The following is a 20,146-nucleotide window of genomic DNA, read 5'->3' on the forward strand; positions in this document are numbered from 1 at the left end:
CCCAGCACCTCACCTAATTTTTCACTTAATGCATGTTTGTTAAATTGAAACTTCACTATAAAGGAGATGAAATCCCAGAGGATTTCTGGTATTTGAATGATTATTCTTCTGTCAGAGATTTCTTTTCTTGGCTAGTCTTCTGTTTATATCAAATAGATTCACAGGTCACTGAATTCCAGTGGCAGCTCACATGAGTAGAAGAACAAGTTGAAGTGCATCAGTTATCTTTAAATTAGTAATTTAAAAAATTAAAGTAATTTAGTAGTGGTTGTCATCTGGAGTTATCTGAAGTTGTAAAGACATTAGTATTTACCTGCCTAACATCATACCTTACTTAGTAAGCTTATAAGGATGAAAATAGACGTACTTCCTCCTTTAGAATCCAATGTTTGTAAATTAAAGTCATGTGTAAGACTTCTTATTCGAAGTCTAGGATTGAAAAGATGGGAATGTATAGTATCTTTTCTGTTGTCCATATCACATTGAACTTTCAAGAGAGAGTTCTAGTGTGTTGCTCTCACCACCAGCAGAAATGTATAATTCCTTCAATCTAACCTGAAGTTTATTCTGAAAACTTCTGGGGTATTAGCAGTCAGTGACTCCACTGTAAAAAGAATCATATTATCCTAATTTATTGCTTTTGGGGGTTGGAGAGAGAACTGCTTCAGGATGAGGAGGAGCTAGGGCTTGAATGATAGATGCTCTTTCTTGTATATAATTTTCTTTCACAGATGCATTGCTCCATCTGTCTTTATGACTCATGTAGCTCATGTTCTGACTAATAGTCAATCTATTTTGTTTCTCTTTTACATGCAAAAATGCCCCAGTAATATTTTTTCATTTAATCTTGACCAAAGCTGACTTTAAGGTAAGAGAAATTTATTTTTGTTTAGACAGCTACTATTAGGTTATTCTGAAGTTGTTCTAATTTATGCTAGCAATAAGCCTGGAAGGAATTGTTCTGGCACAACTATCTGAATTTGGTGCTTTTTAAAATAATAAGGACCTGGCTTTTTGTTGTTGTTGTGCCTTCTTTTCAACTTGGAATTTTAAAATTTCACGTTTGCTAAGATGATTTAGCCCAGGGATTGGCAAAGCAAATTACTGCCTGAGGGCCAAATCAACCCTCTCTGTTTTATAAATAAAGTTTTATTGGAACACAGCTATGTCATTTCATTTACATGTGCTCTGTGACTGTTTGGTGTTACAAGGACAGAGTTGAATAGTTGTGCCAGAGACTGTGTGGGCTGCAAATCTAAAATATCTACTATCTAGCCCTTTATAGAAAAGTTTGCCAACCCCTGATTTAGACTAAAATTTGATAAAATTAAAAATTAGAAGAAAAAAGATGTAAACTCCATTTAAGCGAGTTTGTGTAGATAAAGAAATCACTATATTGTGACTGAAATTTATTATAAAACGTAGCCTTGTTTTATCCTAAGAGTGTGTTGAGTTACACCTTTGCTCAGGGCCCCGCCAGCAGCCTGAGTTGTGCCCGCAGATGGTGACCATCCATCTCCAAGTCACGTGCCGCAGGCACCCCACCTAGCAACAGCCCTTTGTGCTGTGTGTGTCAGATGCCCAGTACGCTGGGTGAAGAGAGTCAGCAGGTAGCCCAGTTGTCCCCAGATAGGGGGCAAATGAAAAAAAAAAAAATGTTGGCAGTGCTCCAGGCACATTGTGTTTATACACAGCGATAAAAGGTAGTTTAAAGAAGGCAGAGGAGGGCTTCCCGGGTGGCGCAGTGGTTGAGAGTCCGCCTGCTGATGCGGGGGACGCGGGTTCGTGCCCCGGTCCGGGAGGATCCCACATGCCGCGGAGCGGCTGGGCCCGTGAGCCATGGCTGCTGAGCCTGCGCGTCTGGAGCCTGTGCCACAGCAGTGAGAGGTCCGCGTACCGCAAAAAAAAAAAAAAAGGCAGAGGAGAAGGGGGAAAAGGGCTGTGTCCTCCCCTTTTCTAAGTAGTGGTAGTTGAGAGGATAAAGTCTGCCCTGTATACATACTTGAATGTAAATACTAACACATTTTCAACAATAATTTGTTGGTGATCTTTGATAGTATTTCTTTGCATTTATTTATTTCAAAGAATATTCCTAAAAATTAGTGCTAGGCATAAAATGGAAAGTCATTGTAGGGTGGAGAGAAACTTAGTCGTGTCATGTTTATTGTTTTAATAATTCATATCTATGAATTACGAATTATTTTAGATGTGGAACAAATTTGTGTTTTGAAAGGTAGTATTGCCTAGAGAAATATGTTGTCACCAGTTTTTGATATCTTACCATTATCCACTATTCATTTTCCGCAATGGTTTTTTGGTGTTAGACTGGTAATAGTGAGCTTTTATGACTCAGCAGTTACTGTAATAAAAATCAGGAGTCTATCTTTTTTTAAAAATTTATTATTTATTTACAATTTTTAAAAATTTATTTATTTATTTTTGGCTGCACTGGGTTTTTGTTGCTGCGTGCGGACTTTCTCTAGTTGCGGCGAGTGGGGGCTACTCTTCGTTGCGGTGTGCGGGCTTCTCACTGTGGTGGCTTCTCTTGTTGCGGAGCACCGGCTCTAAGCGCGCGGGCTTCAGTAGTTGTGGCACGTGGGCTCAGTAGTAGTGGCTCGCGGGCTCTAGATCACAGGCTCAGTAGTTGTGGCACATGGGCTTAGTTGCTCTGTGGCATGTGGGATCTTCCCGGACCAGGGCTCGAACCCATGTCTCCTGCATTGACAGGCAGATTCTTTGTGTTTTTTTTTTTTTTTTGGCGGTACACGGACCTCTCACTGTTGTGGCCTCTCCCATTGCGGAGCACAGGCTCCGGACGCGCAGGCTCAGCAGCCATGGCTCGCGGGCCTAGCCGCTCCGCGGCATGTGGGATCTTCCCGGACTGGGGCACGAACCCACGTCCCCTGCATCGGCAGGCAGACTCTCAACCACTCCACCACCGGGGAAGGCCCGGCAGGCGGATTCTTAACCACTGCACCACCAAGGAAGCCCAGGAGTCTGTTCTTGACTCCTTCATGTCTTGGAAAGGTTTGTTAATTATTTGTTAGTATAATACAAATACACGTAAAAACCATAATATGCCAGGAAATTGTGATCTTATTATATATTTAGAATATCTGTAAGTATCAGAAAAGAGTTTATAAAACTGACAGGGTTAATTATTTTACTCTAGTTTTAGTAGCTTTGAAAATGTTTGCCAATAGTTAATTACCATTTTAAGATTAAATTACATAAAAATTTTAAAAGATCTTCAGATACAAAAAACTAAATTGATGCCAGTCCATTTAACTCCTAACTTTGAAAATCTTCATTCACGTCTTTCCGCTTTGAGATTGAACATATAAATTAGTAGTTCAATATTTAAGACATGTTCAAATATTTATCTGCTTTGGTGTAACTCATATTTTCTAACTTACTTGGATCTTTTTCAAAAAAATATTTTTTTGGTAGAATTTGCATTTATAACTGATTTATCATTCACATTAAAATTATTTGATTTGATTTGATTTTGATTTGATTTGATTTGATTTGAAGAAGTGTCAAAACAAGCAAGATCAATTTTTACATCTTAGGTAATAGCTTACTAATTATTTGAATGTTTTTACTTTTTTTTTTACATTTAACTATTGCTTTCAATTCTGTGCTGTTCTCATGTTTTGTATTTTGATTATTTTAAGAGTTTTAACTAAAACATTAACTACTATTCCATAAATTAATATTTGAAATCCTGTCACTCGAACTACTAAAAATGATGTGATGTATAAAGAACAATAATTATGTTTGAATTTTACTTTCTTTTGAACCTCGAGTATAAAGAATATTAATGGAGTGAGAGCATAGATTAGAGTCAGAAATAGATGAAAAAGCATTTCCTAATTGCTTTTCCCAACCTTTTTTTCTGATATTGAGCTTTGATATTGAGATTTTTAAAAGCTTTCCTGGCTAGTTAGAGATCTGTGCCACTGGGATCAGGTGAGGCCTCAGCGTACGAGAAAAGCTAAGAAAAGTTTGATAGCAGGAATAGTCTGAATTTCCTGACCTCTGGGTTAGTTTGGCTTTTCCCTGTCTTGGATCCTGTTTTCTGTGAAATTAGTTGAGCTGGTGAATACACTGTGCAGAGAATGAGTTGGTATGGTTAAGGCTCTGGAAAAGAATGAACAAACCACAACTCTGTATCTGATTCCGTGTTGCTTTTCAGTTTAGGTGGTATTTTCTAGCTCTTTTCTTTTTATTATTTAGAAAGACCTTGAATTACCTAAAAGTGTTACTTGTTTTCTGTTCAAGCTTTCTGGCTGATTCAGTCTCAGACAGTAGTATCTTTTCCTTGTGTTGTCTTCAGTCCTTTTAACCTAGAGACTATAATCAGGGTGGTTATTTCTCAGTTGCCATTTTATTTGTATGAGGAGAACTTGAAATACTGTTGTTTACTGTTTGGGAGAAAAGCAGAAAGGTATGGTTATTTCTGCTTGGGAGTTACGTCCCAAAGGTTGGTCTAGCCTTTTGAAGGGAATACAGCCCAGACATTTTCTGAACATTTATATTTGTTGAACACCCTGCTAAGTGCTTCCCATGGATTATTTCATTTAATCCTCACAACAACCTTATAAAGCAGGTATTATTGTTGCTGCCATTTCATAAATGGGTAAAGAAAAGCTCAGCAGGCCTTAGCTCACAGAACCAGTGTACACTGGAGCGAGGATGTACAGAGTTGTACAGAGGTGGGTGCAGGGAACCCATGGCTCTGGGAGTTCTGTGCAGGTGTATTGTGGATGGGCATGGAGGTCTTGGCTTCTTTCTTTGTCTTTCAGATTTTTATGGATTTTTTTTTTCTTCTATATCTTGTTTACACTTGGTTGTTTCTGGTTTCGTCTGAGAAAATTTTCCAGAGAATGACTGATTTTGAGACTTTAATACATACTCACACCAGGGAAGCAAATAGTCGTGAGGCAGTAGTGAGTATTCTCAGCATGAACCATGTGACTGAGGCCCTGAACTCAGTAAACCCCTTCCCCTGTCCTTGCCACGTTACTCTGGCACTTTGTCAGCGGTGAGGGGAACAGTAAAGTGAATGCTGTAACGCTTAATCATTTTCCTGCTTCTAAAAGGGCTCCCATCAAAAACTGCATTCTGCGAAGGGCATTTTACAGAGCTATTAACTCCTTCATAAAGATGCAGTGGATAGATTACAAAATAATTTTAGACTTACAGAATCTTCACAAGCGCTTTGCTTTGAATTTGAACATTTGGAACCTTTACTTCAAATCTAGAAGTGGTGGATTACCTGGAGGCGTGATTGGGCTTTCTGACTTAGTTAATACTGCTGTTATTTTAATTAAACTGTAACAACCCTTTGTTGAATGTCCTTTGTTTCATCGAGCATTCATAACCTTGAGACTTAACTTCTGTCAGTGCTTTGATATAGCTCTGGCACTGTCACCTTCAGAAATGTTCAACAAAGAAATGCCTCTCTTCTTCCCTCCATCCCTCCCCTCCCCCACTTACAAAATGTAAGCATAGAGAAAGTCTTCCCTCTGGCCCAGTTAAGTACCATAAGCACCTAATAACACTATATCTGCCCTCAAGCATGTAAATGCAGTGTTCCTAAATGAGGTGATGTTTACTAAAAGTAAATTTAGTCTGCCTCTGAGGTTTTATCTTTTTAAAATTCATTTTGCCTCCAAGAGAGTGTAGTGTTGGAATTTATAGGGCAGTTGTCAAGCAGACTCTGTTGTGTGTTTTGCGGAGCTCTTTTCCTTTTCCTTCCTTGTCTCGCTGGTAGTCTTCATTCTATGATCCTTCTAGTTCATTGACCTTCTTCTACTTGCTACGCTTTTATTATCCCAGGGGTTTTATATTTCTTAGTCACTATACTGTTTTACAAACCATGTCAATAGGATGATTTTATCTTTATTAATCTCATGTTGACTTCTCAGACTAGGTTCTTCAGTGGGCTTTTCCAGAACTCTGCTGTTCACACCTTTGACAAAAAACTTTATATCTCGTCATGTCATCCTTCTTCTGTTCACCCTCAGGTTATTTTTGCCTTTTAGCTCTTTTAAAAAAGTTTCCTGCAAGAAGTCAAGAGGCCTCCCGATACGGTTATCACAGGCTCTAAGACTGGTCTTAGGTGTGTCACAACTTCAGCTTAGCAGACGTTTATAAATGCCTGCTGTGGCACCGGCACTGTGCAGGTCACTGGGATGGAGAGACTAAGACCTAGTCTCTTCTCTTCAAAGTGTACTCATGTCACAGAAGAAAAAGGAAGCCACGGGAGTAGACAGCTCTGAATGTATCATCTCGCTGGGCAATTCTGTCATTCTAGAGCACTAATATCATAGCTTATGTGATATTTAGTCTTGTACTGTTCTGTGTGCGTGCGTGTGTGTGCGTGCATATGTATGGTTTGGATTTGCCTTCCTAAAAAATCATGTATCTTCTAGGTGGAGTTAACTTGTAGATTCACAGAAGCTACAAATGAGAAGACCTTTAAAAATGACATCATTTAATCATCCATTTCACAGATGAGGAAATGGGCCTCTGCAGGCTTAGGGACTGCTGTCATGTCACACAGTTAGTGGTAAAGCTGGGAGAGAGCCCAGATTTCTGATTTCTAGTCCAACATTTTTCTATCCAAGAAGACTGTTGAAAAATTTTTCTGATTCCAAATACTTTTGACTAAGGTATGATTCCTGGTTTCATTTAAAAAAAAAAAAAATCTGGAAGTATTTCACTGTTAGGGGAAGTAGTTGCTGAAGCATTTTGCAGTTGAAGCCAGTGACGATCAGTCAAGTGCCTCCTGCCTGCTGAGGCTGGGCTTGTGCTTTGTGGGCATACAAAAGGGGCATCTGTCATTTCTCGCCTTAAAGATTTTGAGATGGGGTTGAGCTTATGAAAAATTAACCAAAACTTTCTTTTTCCTTTCTGTTCTGTTTTTTAGATCTTGTGCCTCATCCCCACGTTAAAAAAAAAAAAAAAAAAAACCTTTCTTTTTTCCAGTTTTATTGAGAAATAAATGCCGTACATTGCTGTGTAAGTTTAAGGTATATAGCGTGAAGGTTTGATTTATAAATATGGTGAAATGGTTACCACAGTAGGATCAGCTAACATCCATCTCATATAGATACAATTAAAAGAAAGAAGAAAGGAGAAAAAAGGTTTTCCTTGTGATGAGAACTCCCAGGATTTACTCTTCTACATCATACGTCAGTGTTAAGTCATCATGTTGTACATTACATCACTAGTGCTTACTTATCTCATAACTGGAAGTTTATACTGGTTGACCACCTTCCTCCAGTCCCCTCTCCCCACACCCTCCACCTGTGGTAACCACAAGTGTGATCTCTTTTCCTATGAGTTTAGGTTTTTATTTTATTTTTTTAAGATTCCACATATAAGTGAGATCGTACACTATTTGTCTTTCTCTGTCTGACTCACTTCACTTAGCATAATGCCTTCAAGGTCCATCTGTGTGGCAAATTAAACTTTTATCTTTTCATTTAGTACTGTTAGAAAAACATATATTGATATCTAATTATGTGCAGGGCATGGGTGTTACGGATGCAGAGTAAATCTCAGCCTCCAGGGACATGCAGCCTGTGGGCTGGGGATCTGATGACAGACCATCCAATGCACATGCAGTGATTCTCAACCAGGCCAGTTCTGTCCCCCAGGAGACATTAGGGAATGTCCGGAAATGTTTGTCACTGTCACTACTTGGCGGGGGGTGGGGGGGGTGTCACTGGCATCCAGCTGAGTAGAGGCCAGAGATGCCATTCAACATCCTACAGTTCACAGGACCTCTCCCACATCAAAGGATTATGTATCTGTAATTCAATGTCAGTAGTGTCAAGGTTGAGAAACCTGGGGATAGAGTAATTATTGCTGTATTCAAAACAGCTACCACGTTTTTGGTGCTTTCTGTGCCTGGTACTGTCCTGTGGTAGCGGTGTGTGTACATTACTATCACCCCTAGTTTGGTTGAGGGGTCTGAATTGAACCCTGAGGACAAGCAGAGGAAGGAGGGGACAGGCATACTGAGCAGAGGGGGTGGTGTGGGCAACCACCTGGAGGTGACAGGGCACCTGGGGAACCGCAGGTTGTTCATTATGGCTAGAGGTTGAGGGAGGAGGTAAGTCAAGAAGAAGAGGGTGTGGGGTAACAAAGTAGAAGCCAGAAGATGGAGGGCTTTGTACTGTATGCCTCGCTATGGCATTTGGGCCTTATTTAAAGGCTGTAGGAAACCAAGGAGAGGTTTTGAGTGGCTTGTTACATATTCAGATTTGTCTCTTGGAAGGGTAACTTCAGAGTTTCAAGGAGAAAGTAATCGGAAGGAGACAACTAGAGATAAGGAATTGATTTGGAGGCTGTTGCTGTCATCAGGAAAGAATTGAGCCAAGGAAGTGACAGCAATGGGAAAATAGTTGTATTTCAGAGATATTAAGGTAGTTGAATCTATCGGCTGGGGCTCTGGAGAAGGGAGGGGCCAGGGTTGGGTCATTGATTTCTGCCTTGGGGTGGCATAGATAGAACATGTGTACCCCTTCCGCAAAGTGAGGTATGCAAATCTCTTCAGCAGTAACTGCATCTAGCACAGTATCTTCGGGGGATGTCTGTCCTTCCCATCAGCTCTGGATGATGTAGCCCCTCATGGTACAAGGAGCAAGCCTCCCATTCCAGCACATCCAGCACATGAAGAAGGAGAGAGAACAGGGCCGCTGTAATGAAACCTTCTTATTGGAAGGAGGGGAGAATGGAAATACTCAGTAGCTACTGTTTCACATCCTGCTGCAGCAGAATAACAGGACCCCTGCTCCCTGGCCGCAGTGTGAACTCCTTGGTTGGCCAGTTTGGCTGCTTTTGGTTTTGTTCTGAGAGGATCTCTTGTCCATTGTCCTTTGTAGCTCATCTGGGAGTGTGTATAATTCATGTTTCAGCTCAGATGTCACCTCCTAGGAGAACTTTTCTCTGACCTCCCAGTATAAAGTAGGCATCCAGTTTTTAATTGTTGTAGCTATCGGCAGGAGGTGCATTATCTGCAATTATCTAGTTCCTTTACTTGTTTTATTTTTTCTGCTCCTCTTAGGCTGGAATGTCAGGTCATGAGGATGGGAGGGGCCTTGGCAGATGTGTTCACTTTGAATCCTTAATACCTGGAATAATATGTGGCTCAGTATATTTTTTGAAAGAATGAATAAATGAAGGAGAGAGGTATAGAATGCTGAAGGAGAAACAGGCTTTAAATTAAAAAAAAATTGCTGGGGGAGAGGAAGATGAATTCAGTCTTGGATATGATGCGTTTTTGGAATGTTTAAGTACAAGTGTCCAACAGACCACTAAACGTACAAGTCCGAAGCTCAGGAGGGAAATTAAAGTAAAGGTATAGCCAGTGTTTCTTGAGCCCTTCCTTTGTGCCAGGCTCTGTTCCAAGCACTTGATTGCTCTTAGTAAAGTGGAGCTGTAGATCTACAGAGGCAGAAGTAGAAGTGGGAAAAGTCAGAGTGCATGAGAAAAAAAATAGGGACACAATCCCTGGGAAACACCCGTATATAAGAGGTGAGCAAAGAAAGAGGCACTTCTCCGAAGAAGCAGCCCAGAGGCAGGGGGGACTCTGGGAGAGTGTGGTGTCTAGGAACCCAGGCAGGCAGGGAGAAGAGCTTACTGGATGTCTGCGAGGGATCTGAAAGGTGTCCGCAGACCTTGGCATCAAAGAAATGACGCTGGGCAGAGCTGTTTCTGGAAACCCTGGCGAAAGAGAGGTTGAGTGTTTCAGAATTTAAAGTCGGCAATGTGGGAAAGAGCTAGCAGAGAGGAAGAGTTTGAACATGGAGTAAAGGGAGAAAATTGTTAGTGATTTCTGGGGAGGTGGCAGCTGGAGCATTGGGGGTGGAACGTTCTCAGCGGTACCTCATAGTTGGTTTCTTTGTGCTTCGCCTGAATGTTCTGATTTTTCTTGTTCTGTCATTTTCCCAGTTGAACCTTGTTGGCTGCTGTGTTGCTTGCCTGGTCAGGATACAGTGGGGCCTGACTGGCCACAGCTACTGACTCAGCTGTCATCAGCCACAAGGGCAAAGGTTCTACTGGGAGTTCCTTCACTTAACTTCTTTCGTTTTGTATGTTCCTAAGTTACTGTGGCTTCACATGATTGCATTTTCATTTATTTCCACTAAGCCTGGTTGCATGAAAGCCATCTTTCACAAATACTCAGGCTATTGGCAGTTGAAATGGCTCAGTAATGTCCACAACTGGACATTTAATAAAGAAATTTAAATTACAGCTTAAGAATTTAAAAATTTGCATAAACTACTCCCACCCCTACCTGCAAGAGACGGGAATTAGGTTGCCAATTGGGAAAGGTAAAGATGGTGTTTTTAGAATACACTGTTCAAATATGAAGTATACCTTAGCTTTCTGATACATGGATTCTAAAATGCTTCATCTTGCTTGAGATTTTCTGAATTTGTATCTGGCTTTAACATGCCTGTAGATAATGGAGTGAAGTAATACTGAAAATTCAGTATTTTTCTCTTTGTTGCTTTTGAAAGGAACTACGTTTGATAGACATAATTTTTTTAAAAAAAGAGCTGACTTGTTTATTTGAAAAGAGTTTCCCGTAAGTTTTATTGCAGATGCTGGAGGCTAAGAGGTCCTTTCTTTTGATAATCTCTTTAAAAAATGTGAACAAGTTATATGATAGCATGTGAAAAATCTACAGACATGGTTACCTGTAGGTTTTCTTTTAAAACTAGCCTACTTCATCAAAAGAAGAGTTATGCTGCTAGCAAAGTACAGCATGTTTAGTGGAGCTGTCTTGACCTGGACCACACTTTGAGAATCACTGGGCTACACTATGCCTTTCTTGAGAGCAGAAACCATTGCCTTCGTTTCCTTTTTTCTGTTCATTAGGGCCTGGTAAAATAGTCTTTATATTGACTCCTCAAATGTATTTACTGATTCAATGCACCCCTATAAAATTACAGGGGGAGGAAGCATCCTGTGAATCAGGACTGAACTTCCTTTTCAGAATGCCTTTCCCCTTAATTAGTCATGCTGTAAGAGGATCCATCGAAGTCCTTTGACTCAGCAGCCCCAGAGGTGCCACTGGACTCTTTTTGACTGTCTGATGACATTGTAGGCTGGTTACAAATCAAGATGAGTAGTGTAGGAAAACAATATTCCCTTTTCAGTACAACGAATTCTAGTAAGTCTTGGAGGTTGCTGGGAGAAAAAAGCTAGAATTGTTTCCTAGAAACAGAATGGAAAAGTCTGCAGAAGTCTTAGGGGGCCTCGCTGGCACATGGGATCCACTCTGCTCTCCAGGAAGCATATGTGCTCTTCCAGTTCGAATTTTCTGCCCCAAGGCAATGGCAGGTGTCCTCAAGAGTGAGTGGGAAGCAATAATCAGCTCTCCGAGTAACAGCATTTTCATTTGCCAAATGTTATGTTAATGTTCTCCGAACTTATGGTAGAAATATGCAAACTTAGACTGAAAATATGCATACTGTCAGTATTAAGTTTTCAGACTTTTGAAAAAATGTAGGTAAACAATATCAAAAGGTATCTTTAAAGTTATGTGGTAAATTTTGCATAAAACAAATATGTGTACAACTTATAGTGTTTATATTGGAGCACGTTTATCAGCTACGTCAGGAAAAACTTCATATACAGTTGCATGAAAGTAGTTGCTTTTGCATTTGACTTGCAAAGAAATGGAAGCAAAAGCATTTTAAAACAGCATGATTTTGTCTGCTTTATCTGAATGAGTTAGTGGCATTTTCTAACTGCTTGCCTCTTGGGTACATACGTCATCATGGTACATTCTTACTAATAGTCTTTGAACTTCTTTCTCTGTCCTTTTCTTCTGGGCCGTATATCGCTGCCTTTAGCGCTTCAGCATGGAAGGGATCTCAAATGTCATTCAGAATGGCCTCCGCCACACCTTTGGAAATTCAGGTGGAGAGAAACAGGTGCTCGGTTATTCTTATTTTCCTCATTCTCTGTTTTTTCATTCTCTGTGTAAGTGAAGGTCCTGAAAGCTGGCAGTCTTACTAATCTACTAAGACTATTGCTTAAAGAAATGAAAGTTCATTATATTTATAGCCTTGATAATGCATAGAATTTCCCTTTAGGAAAAAGCATTTTTCAAATTAGACAGTAGATTCAGTGTATTCTTTTTTTTTTTTTTTTTTTTGCGGAACGCGGGCCTCTCACTGTTGTGGTCTCTCCCGTTGCGGAGCACAGGCTCCGGACGTGCAGGCTCAGCAGCCATGGCTCACGGGCCCAGCCGCTCCACGGCATGTGGGATCTTTCCAGACCAGGGCACAAACGTGTGTCCCCTGCATCGGCAGGCGGACTCTCAACCACTGCACCACCAGGGAAGCCCCAGTGTATTCTTAATACACGTTTTAGAACTCTATTTTTCACTTTTACCTTTAAACAAATAGCTGTTAATATATTGACTTAATGAATTGCATGTGTAGAATATATAGCTGTGAAAATAACTAAACTAGAATATGCTACTGTAATTCTAAAAGTTTAAGAAACAAGATCTCATTTGGGGGGAAAGAAAGCCAGATGTTGGTATCTTTTAGACTACAGTTCTAGGTCAAAATGTTTATAGAGTATACCTTACCTACTTTTAAATGAAATTCATGTGCTTTTAAGGTGTATCATGTGGTCAGTCAACTCAGTTGTCTGCTGAATGAGGCATGAAACATTATTTATACCAAATTATACATGGATATAAATATACAGTCAGATGTATAGCAGTTTGCTTTTTATTAGCATTTTTTGATATAATGACTTAAGGAATGTCAAGAGCATGGGAAACACATCTACATTGAATGTGCTTAGAATTTTCACAATTGAAACCTTCACTTTAAAAAGAAAACTCTTCAATTTAGTTCTTAAGTGAAGAGTGAGAAAGTGTGCAGAGTGTAGCTAGTAGGCAGTTTATGAGAATAAGCCATCTGAGTCTAGGTTTTTACTGCAGGTAGCTCTGTATTACTCAAGAAGGGAAATAATCGACATTAATCCTTCACACTGACATTTGCAGCTCATAATGGGCTCCATTAAGGGATGGTTGAATTTTTTTTTTTTTTATTTTGCCTCTCACCTCTCTCAAACCCACAAGATGGAAGAATAACTTCCAAACTGACCCAACATGTGGGAGTGGGGCAGGAAGGCCTGAAAGTGTGGCTAGACAGCATGCATGCCAAGGTGCGGCTTCCTGGTGCTTCTACAAGTTGCCCGACATGCATGCTATTAGCGAGGCCCCAGGAGGGCGTGTTTTGGCTTCTTGTGTATTCTTTACAAAGAAACATGTTTGGTTATACAACTGGGCATCATCTTGGAGAGGCCTACACCATAAAGATGGTGGAAACTAAGTTTCTTAAAGATTGAAACAATTCATTGTAATCAGTTATTTTTAAGCAATTCTATTTTGTTTTTTGATTATGAGTGGGATAAAATTGCTCAAAGAGGGTTAGGAATAGAGCTGAGATTCAGGACTGGGGCTAAATAATAGGTGGGTCTGGAGAGATTCCAAGTAAAAAAAACTAGTAGGGCTTCCCTGGTGGCGCAGTGGTTGAGAGTCCGCCTGCCGATGCAGGGGACACGGGTTGGTGCCCCGGTCCGGGAAGATCCCACATGCCGTGGAGCGGCTGGGCCCGTGAGCCATGGCCGCTGAGCCTGCGCGTCCGGAGCCTGTGCTCCGCAACGGGAGAGGCCACAACAGTGAGAGGCCTGTGTACCGCAAAAAAACAAAAAACTAGTAGATCTCTATATAAGCACATGCAAAGTACGTTAAGCTATACATTTTTTGGTGGCGTGGTCAGAATAGGAGAATCTGGACAATAATTTTTAGATTATGCTTTCAAGGGACGTAGTTATAGGACATAACTGATACTTGTGAGCCTTTACAGTAGTGAACTAGGCAGTTTGTCTCAATATCAGACATGAATTTTCATTATTCATTAGGCCATTATCTCCCTTCACTTTTTTCTTTTCCTTTAATACCTTTAAGCATTTATAACTACTTACACAATAATTTAAAATAATAGTAATACATCTTTAAAATTATTTGGGTAAGTGTTTCTTTTTTAGCTTCTGGAGAAAGCTGGTATTCATTTTTAAAGTTGTCAAGTTATCCATGTGACTGTTTTGTTCAACCAGAAAAAAATGGTCTAAAACAATCATTTGACTGTTGGGAACTATTTTGTTATGCAGAATGGTTATGTTTTTAGTTTAAATTACCATTTCAAAAATGTGTTGAAGTATTCAAGGAGAATGTTAGATAAGACTTCATTTTAAAAATGAATTGGACACATCACCCTCAGACTTACTCCTGTGAAATTTTCAATAATTAAGTTGATATTTATGTAAACAGGTGGGCAAAAAAAATGAGTTCCAGCTGAGATAGTAAGATAGCTGTGTTCATCACTAAAGTGGCTCATGTTTCTCATGTTATAAAACGAAACTTCTAGTAACTATATCAAATTTTTGCAGAGAAGGTAATTCAGATTTAAGTGACACTTTTTTTTTTTTTAACTTGGCAGTACTTGACAACAGTCATTCCTTATGAGAAAAAAAATGGACCACCATCTATTGAAGATCTTCAAATATTAACAAAAAGTAAGCAAAGACAAAATTAAACTGTTACCTTGTTTACTTTTGCTGATTCTAAACACAGATTTTAGTTGGCTGGTTTTGTTTCTGTTATTGTTTTATTTTGTCAATTTAGGATAGTAAATGATGGATGTCATCATTTATTCTTTTGAGAATGAAACCATAAATGGTTGTGACAAACACAGCACTCGATCTAGAGTTGATTTGTATTTTTCCTGTTTTTCTTATCTTTTGAAACATTTACAAGCTGAACTTTTGGAGGAAAAATGTAACAATTTCCCATCACCTCTTGTATATTTAAGAATATATCCATTTATCAATTAATAAGGTGCTTCATGGATCTTATATTAGTATGACTGTCAGAAACTACTGAGTATGTAGTTCATTAGTATGACTGTCAGAAACTACTGGAAAGATTTAGAAATGCAGCCTAAAACACTCTCCTTTCTTAGGATTGTGGAAACCAAGGTAGGTAGTTACAGGTAGAAAATAAATTGATAGTAATATTTTAAGAATATTTATTCACTCAGCAAATATTTAATGAAGGCCTACTCTGTGCCAGGCCATGTTCTGAGCACTTGGGATACTTCAGTTCACAAAGCAGACAAAAATACTCCACCTTCAATGGGCTTGCATTTTAAAATAATTTGTTAGACTTAAGAGACATTCAATATAATGTATATTTATGATGGCCATAAATGAGCCCTGAATTCTGGTCCTATCCGTTACTTATAGGGATATCCTTGGAAGTCATTTACACTCTCTCAGTCACAGTGAAAAATGAGGATTAAAATATTTGCTCTCTTTACCTCATAGTAAATAAATTAATGTATGTGTGATTTGGGATAAGTCAATCACTTGGCCTTGTTTTTCTTGAAGGGATTGAATTTGCTGATCTGTTAGGTTCTTTCTATTTATAAATATTTGTGATAACTGTGAATTAAAGAGGGAGCCGAACGAGAGAGCATCACATGAGTGGATATTAATGATGATATTGATTTTGGAAATTGAGGTGATCGAGGCATGGGTGGCGGGACCACGAGGAAAGAAATGTCTTATTTGCAAGCAGCCTGCCTGCTAACCTGAAGCTTTTATTCTTTCCTTTGAACAGTACTTTTCAGAACATTTCATACTTATGTGATGCCAGCCTGTATAAAATAAAGAACTAAGAGATTAACTGGGTGGCTAGCCCTCTACTTTTCAGGAAGAATGAATGTCCAAGATCACACAGGAGAATGGTTCATTACAGGGCTGTGTCTCGTAATTTCCAGTCCACCACACTTTTTAATAATGCTGGATTTTAATAGTGCTGGTTTTTGGTACGTGATTTTATGTAGAACTGAAAACAAATCTAAAATATGATTGGAAGCAGAAATACTGAACATTAAGTATTTCTCTAAGAAGAGAGCACAGATATTGCCTAGAAGCCAGGAATTACTGAGGGATCTCAGCTTCTCAGATCAAGGACAAACACATACTTAGCCAAACCAAAGTTGTCATAATTCCCACATCAGAATGTCCTAGGCCGATCCTTAGATGATGTCTTTATAGACTGACACAACTTGGAATTTGGGGTGAGTGAATGTATGTAGGGTATGTGAATGAGTGTCCAAGTTAATATACTACATGAAGACAGTAGACGGAAGGATGACCTTTACTCTGAAAGTTTAAGAAAAGTGGTTATCTCCTGAAAATTTTGGGGAGAATCTGAGCCTCTGCCGTCCCCACATATAGAAGTTACTGCAGGGGAAGCCCTGTAGAGACAGGCAGTGTTTAGATATGTATCCTTCTTCATAAAAGTTATTGGAGGTGCAATAATAGTAGTGATAAGAATTAGAATAATATTAGTTGTGCTAATAATGATGGTAATGCTTATGTAGCGTATATTATGTGCCAGGTACTACTTTAAGTCCTTTACACCTGAATTAGTAACTTAATACTCACAACAACCCTTAGAGACAAGTCTAATGATTATTCCCCTTTTACAGATGAGGAACTGGGTGGTTAAGTAACTTGCTCACAGTGCCACTGCTAGGAAGTGGCAGAGCCGGGGTTTAAGCCCAGGAAGACTGACTTGACGGTTACAGTAGGTTGTCTTGTCATACGTCTGGGGGTGAACAGTGAGGCCTTTCCCCAGGATGCCCTGGAGAGTTCGAGTTGGCAGTCACTATGAAAGGGCAGTATAGGTGGCCTAGATGTTTTTTAACCACTGTAATAGTAGCTGTGTTCTCTGTTTTGTCTTTGCTTAGAGATCAAATTGTCAAATCTTTGCTTAGAGATCAAATTGTCAAAGATTCTCTTTAGGATGAGGCGAAATCACCCAGGTGCCTTTGGAGTATCAAGAAGTAAGCAGCCCGGCTGGGTGCTTGCTTCATGGGAAGTCTGTTCTTCATTTTTTTTCTTTAAAAGTTTCCAAGAAGGCTGACTGATGTGCTCCTTGGAGAGTACGGCTAACTCTTCATTTCCCTAAGAGTTCCTCCAGCTCATGAGACCTGCAGCACCAAGGTTCTCCTCTCCAGAGCCCATAGAAGTGCGCATTATGGTAACTCACTTGCTAGTATTTATGGTGACAAAACTGGGGCTCTGTGTAATCACCCAGCTCCTGTTTCCTGCCTCCACTGTTTAGAAATTTTAAATCAGGGTAATAGCTCTCAGGTAGCTGCAGTATTCTTACCTGAAAAACGACTTATTCAACTATAACAAATTCTTGAACATTTGCAGTTGTATTCTCTCATCCAGAAAATAGTCAATTTGCATGAATTGTTGTATCATGTAATTAAGACTAAGGCTACCATGACTGAGGTTATCTGAATTTGAAATTGTGTTTTCTTTCTCCTTTATTTTGCAGTTCTTCGTGCCATGAAAGAGGATAGTGAAAAAGTTCCGAGTTTGTTAACTGATTATATACTGAAAGGTGAGTTTTAGAATAGTGTATGGGCAGTGGTTGGGAAGTTTTGATTGGTCAATAAATGCATTGTCTTGCTAATAGATTAAAAAGTAACTTCCAAATGCGCAACTTTTTTTTTTTTTTGTGGTACGCGGGCCTCTCACTGTTGTGGCCTCTCCCGTTGCGGAGCACAGGCTCCGGACGCGCAGGCTCAGTGGCCATGGCTCACGGGCCCAGCCGCTCCGCGGCATGTGGGATCTTCCCGGACCGGGGCACGAACCTGTGTCCCCTGCATCGGCAGGCGGACTCTCAACCACTGCGCCACCAGGGAAGCCCAAAATGTGCAACTTTTATTTTGCAGGGTGAGAATAGATAACGTGACGACTTATTTATGCTTCCAATATCATAAAGTATGGTTATTTAAAATTTAATTTTTATTTGAAGTCCTGGGCTGGAAATAATTTCCACAGCTAAATTATAAACATCAAGGAAGGCAACGGAGGGACTTCCCTGGAGGTCCAGTGGTTAAGACTCTGAGCTTCCCCCACAGGGGGCACAGGTTCGATCATCCCTGGTCGGGGAACTAAGATCCCACATGGCTGCGAGGAGCAGCCAAAAAAAAAAAAAGAAGGCATTGGAGGAAATGTTGTGGAGATATTGCCATAATGATGTGAGTCTAAGGTGTTGATGCTGAGGATTTGAGAAAGGTGGCCTCTGTCCTCTTGGGGACGCTAGAAGAAGGACGGATGAAGGAGGGAACAGTTAGATCAGTTCACAGTCCCAAAGGGAACATGAACGGGGATGGGGTAAGGGGCAGGGAGCGGAGGGAGAAAGAGAAAAAGAATGGACTTTCATAAAGCCAGGGCAGTGAAGAGTGAGCCATACATCTTAGGAGCAAGATCGGCATCTCACAGGATGGGAACAGGGATGAGGCAAAGGAAGATCGTTCGAGACTTTAACGAGATCACCTGCTTTGCTGAGGAAGGAAGAAAATTTGGATGATAGAAGGACTGAAGAACTTATTTAATTATAGGCAAAAATAATACTTTTCAGTGAAATTATTTCTTAAAAAGTAGCAGTTTTTTAGGTAACATATTTTCAGAGCATCGTAAAATGCATCCTGTAGTGTTTGATCCAATTTTGAGAGCAGTCCGCCTCTGGTCACACTTCTCTTCTTTGGGTCCTCTCTCTTCTCCATCAAGAGTAGCTAGCTGAACCGAAGGTTGGGATTTGTGAGACGTCAGATAACTCAGATGGGACTTTTCTTCAATCATAGCTTCATAAAGGGGGAACCCTTGGTACAGTCATGAGCACAAAGTGAATATTACATGAGTATCACCTGTAAGACCTGACACTAAGCCAGCCATTAGTAGGTTAACAGGAGGGTAGAAAAGACTAAGTTGACATGATCGTTTTTTAAATAAGCTTTTTTTTTCTTTCTGATGGAGAAGGGTTTTCTCTTCCTATTACATTCTGAATTAAAAACAAAACAAAAGGGTTTCCCTGGTGGTGCAGTGGTTGAGAGTCCGCCTGCCGATGCAGGGGACACAGGTTCGTGCCCCGGTCTGGGAGGATCCCACATGCTGCGGAGCGGCTGGGCCCGTGAGCCATGGCCGCTGAGCCTGCGCGTCCGGAACCTGTGCTCCACAGCGGGAGAGGCCACAACAGTGAGAGGCCCGCGTACCGCAAAACAAAACAAAGAAGTCTGACATCTTTGTTTGCTTTTGTGTTGTGCTAGCATTGGTATGAAAGCTGGATTGTTCTGAGGTTTGTTCTTCATAGATGTGAATCAGGAATGAGATGCACATAAAGAACATGTCTTAATTTTCAATTATAGTGGGTCTCTAGGGCACTGCCATGAGGGCCGGAGACAGAATGAGCTTCTGAAGCATTCTCTAGCTATTTTATCATCAGACTGCATGGGAGAATTTTATGACCCAGAGAGCAGTGTTCCGGGGGGGATGTGGGCGTGTGATTTTTTTTTTTTTTAACATCTTTATTGGAGTATAATTGCTTTACAATGGTGGGTTAGTTTCTGCTGTATAACCAAGTGAATCAGCTGTACATACACATACATCCCCATATCTCCTCCCTCTTGCGTCTCCCTCCCACCCTCCCTATCCCATCCCTCTAGGTGGACACAAAGCACCGAGCTGATCTCCCTGTGCCATGCGGCTGCTTCCCACTAGCTATCTATTTTACATTTGGTAGTGTATATATGTCCATGCCACTCTCTCACTTCGTCCCAGCTTACCCTTCCCACTCCCTGTGTCCTCAAGTCCATTCTCTACGTCTGCGTCTTTATTCCTGTCCTGCAACTAGGTTCTTCAGAACTTTTTTATTTTTTTTAGATTCCACATATATGTGTTAGCATATGGTATTTGTTTTCCTTTCTGACTTGCTTCACCCTGTATGACAGACTCTAGGGCCATCCACCTCACTACAAATAACTCAATTTCATTTCTTTTTATGGCTAATATTCCATTGTATATATGTGCCACATCTTCTTTATCCATTCATCTGTTGATGGACACTTAGGTTACGTCCATGTCCTGGCTATTGTAAATAGAGCTGCGATGAACATATTGGTACATGACTCTTTTTGAATTATGGTTTTCTCAGGGTATATGCCCAGGA

At 40.3% G+C, this 20,146-nt stretch overlaps 1 protein-coding gene across 7 annotated transcripts in view; it reads left to right on the top strand.

Moving 5' to 3' along the window:
- FEZ2 (fasciculation and elongation protein zeta 2) overlaps window positions 1-20,146 on the top strand; it is a 94,581-nt gene that overhangs the window by 20,908 nt on the left and 53,527 nt on the right. For 5 of the 7 annotated variants that reach the window (XM_027113404.1, XM_027113399.1, XM_027113400.1 and 2 more), the window contains exons 6-8: window positions 11,883-11,963; window positions 14,553-14,628; window positions 17,471-17,536. In XM_027113404.1, coding sequence (XP_026969205.1) covers window positions 11,883-11,963; window positions 14,553-14,628; window positions 17,471-17,536 — 223 coding nt within the window. The remainder of the gene's footprint in view (window positions 1-11,882; window positions 11,964-14,552; window positions 14,629-17,470; window positions 17,537-20,146) is intronic. The other 2 variants (XM_027113405.1, XM_027113406.1) reach the window with 2 other exon arrangements.

This window comes from Aethalodelphis obliquidens, unplaced genomic scaffold (genome assembly GCF_003676395.1).
Source record: "Aethalodelphis obliquidens isolate GAN/ISIS:26980383/991018 unplaced genomic scaffold, ASM367639v1 scaffold12, whole genome shotgun sequence".
Taxonomy (NCBI): Eukaryota; Metazoa; Chordata; class Mammalia; order Artiodactyla; family Delphinidae; genus Aethalodelphis; species Aethalodelphis obliquidens.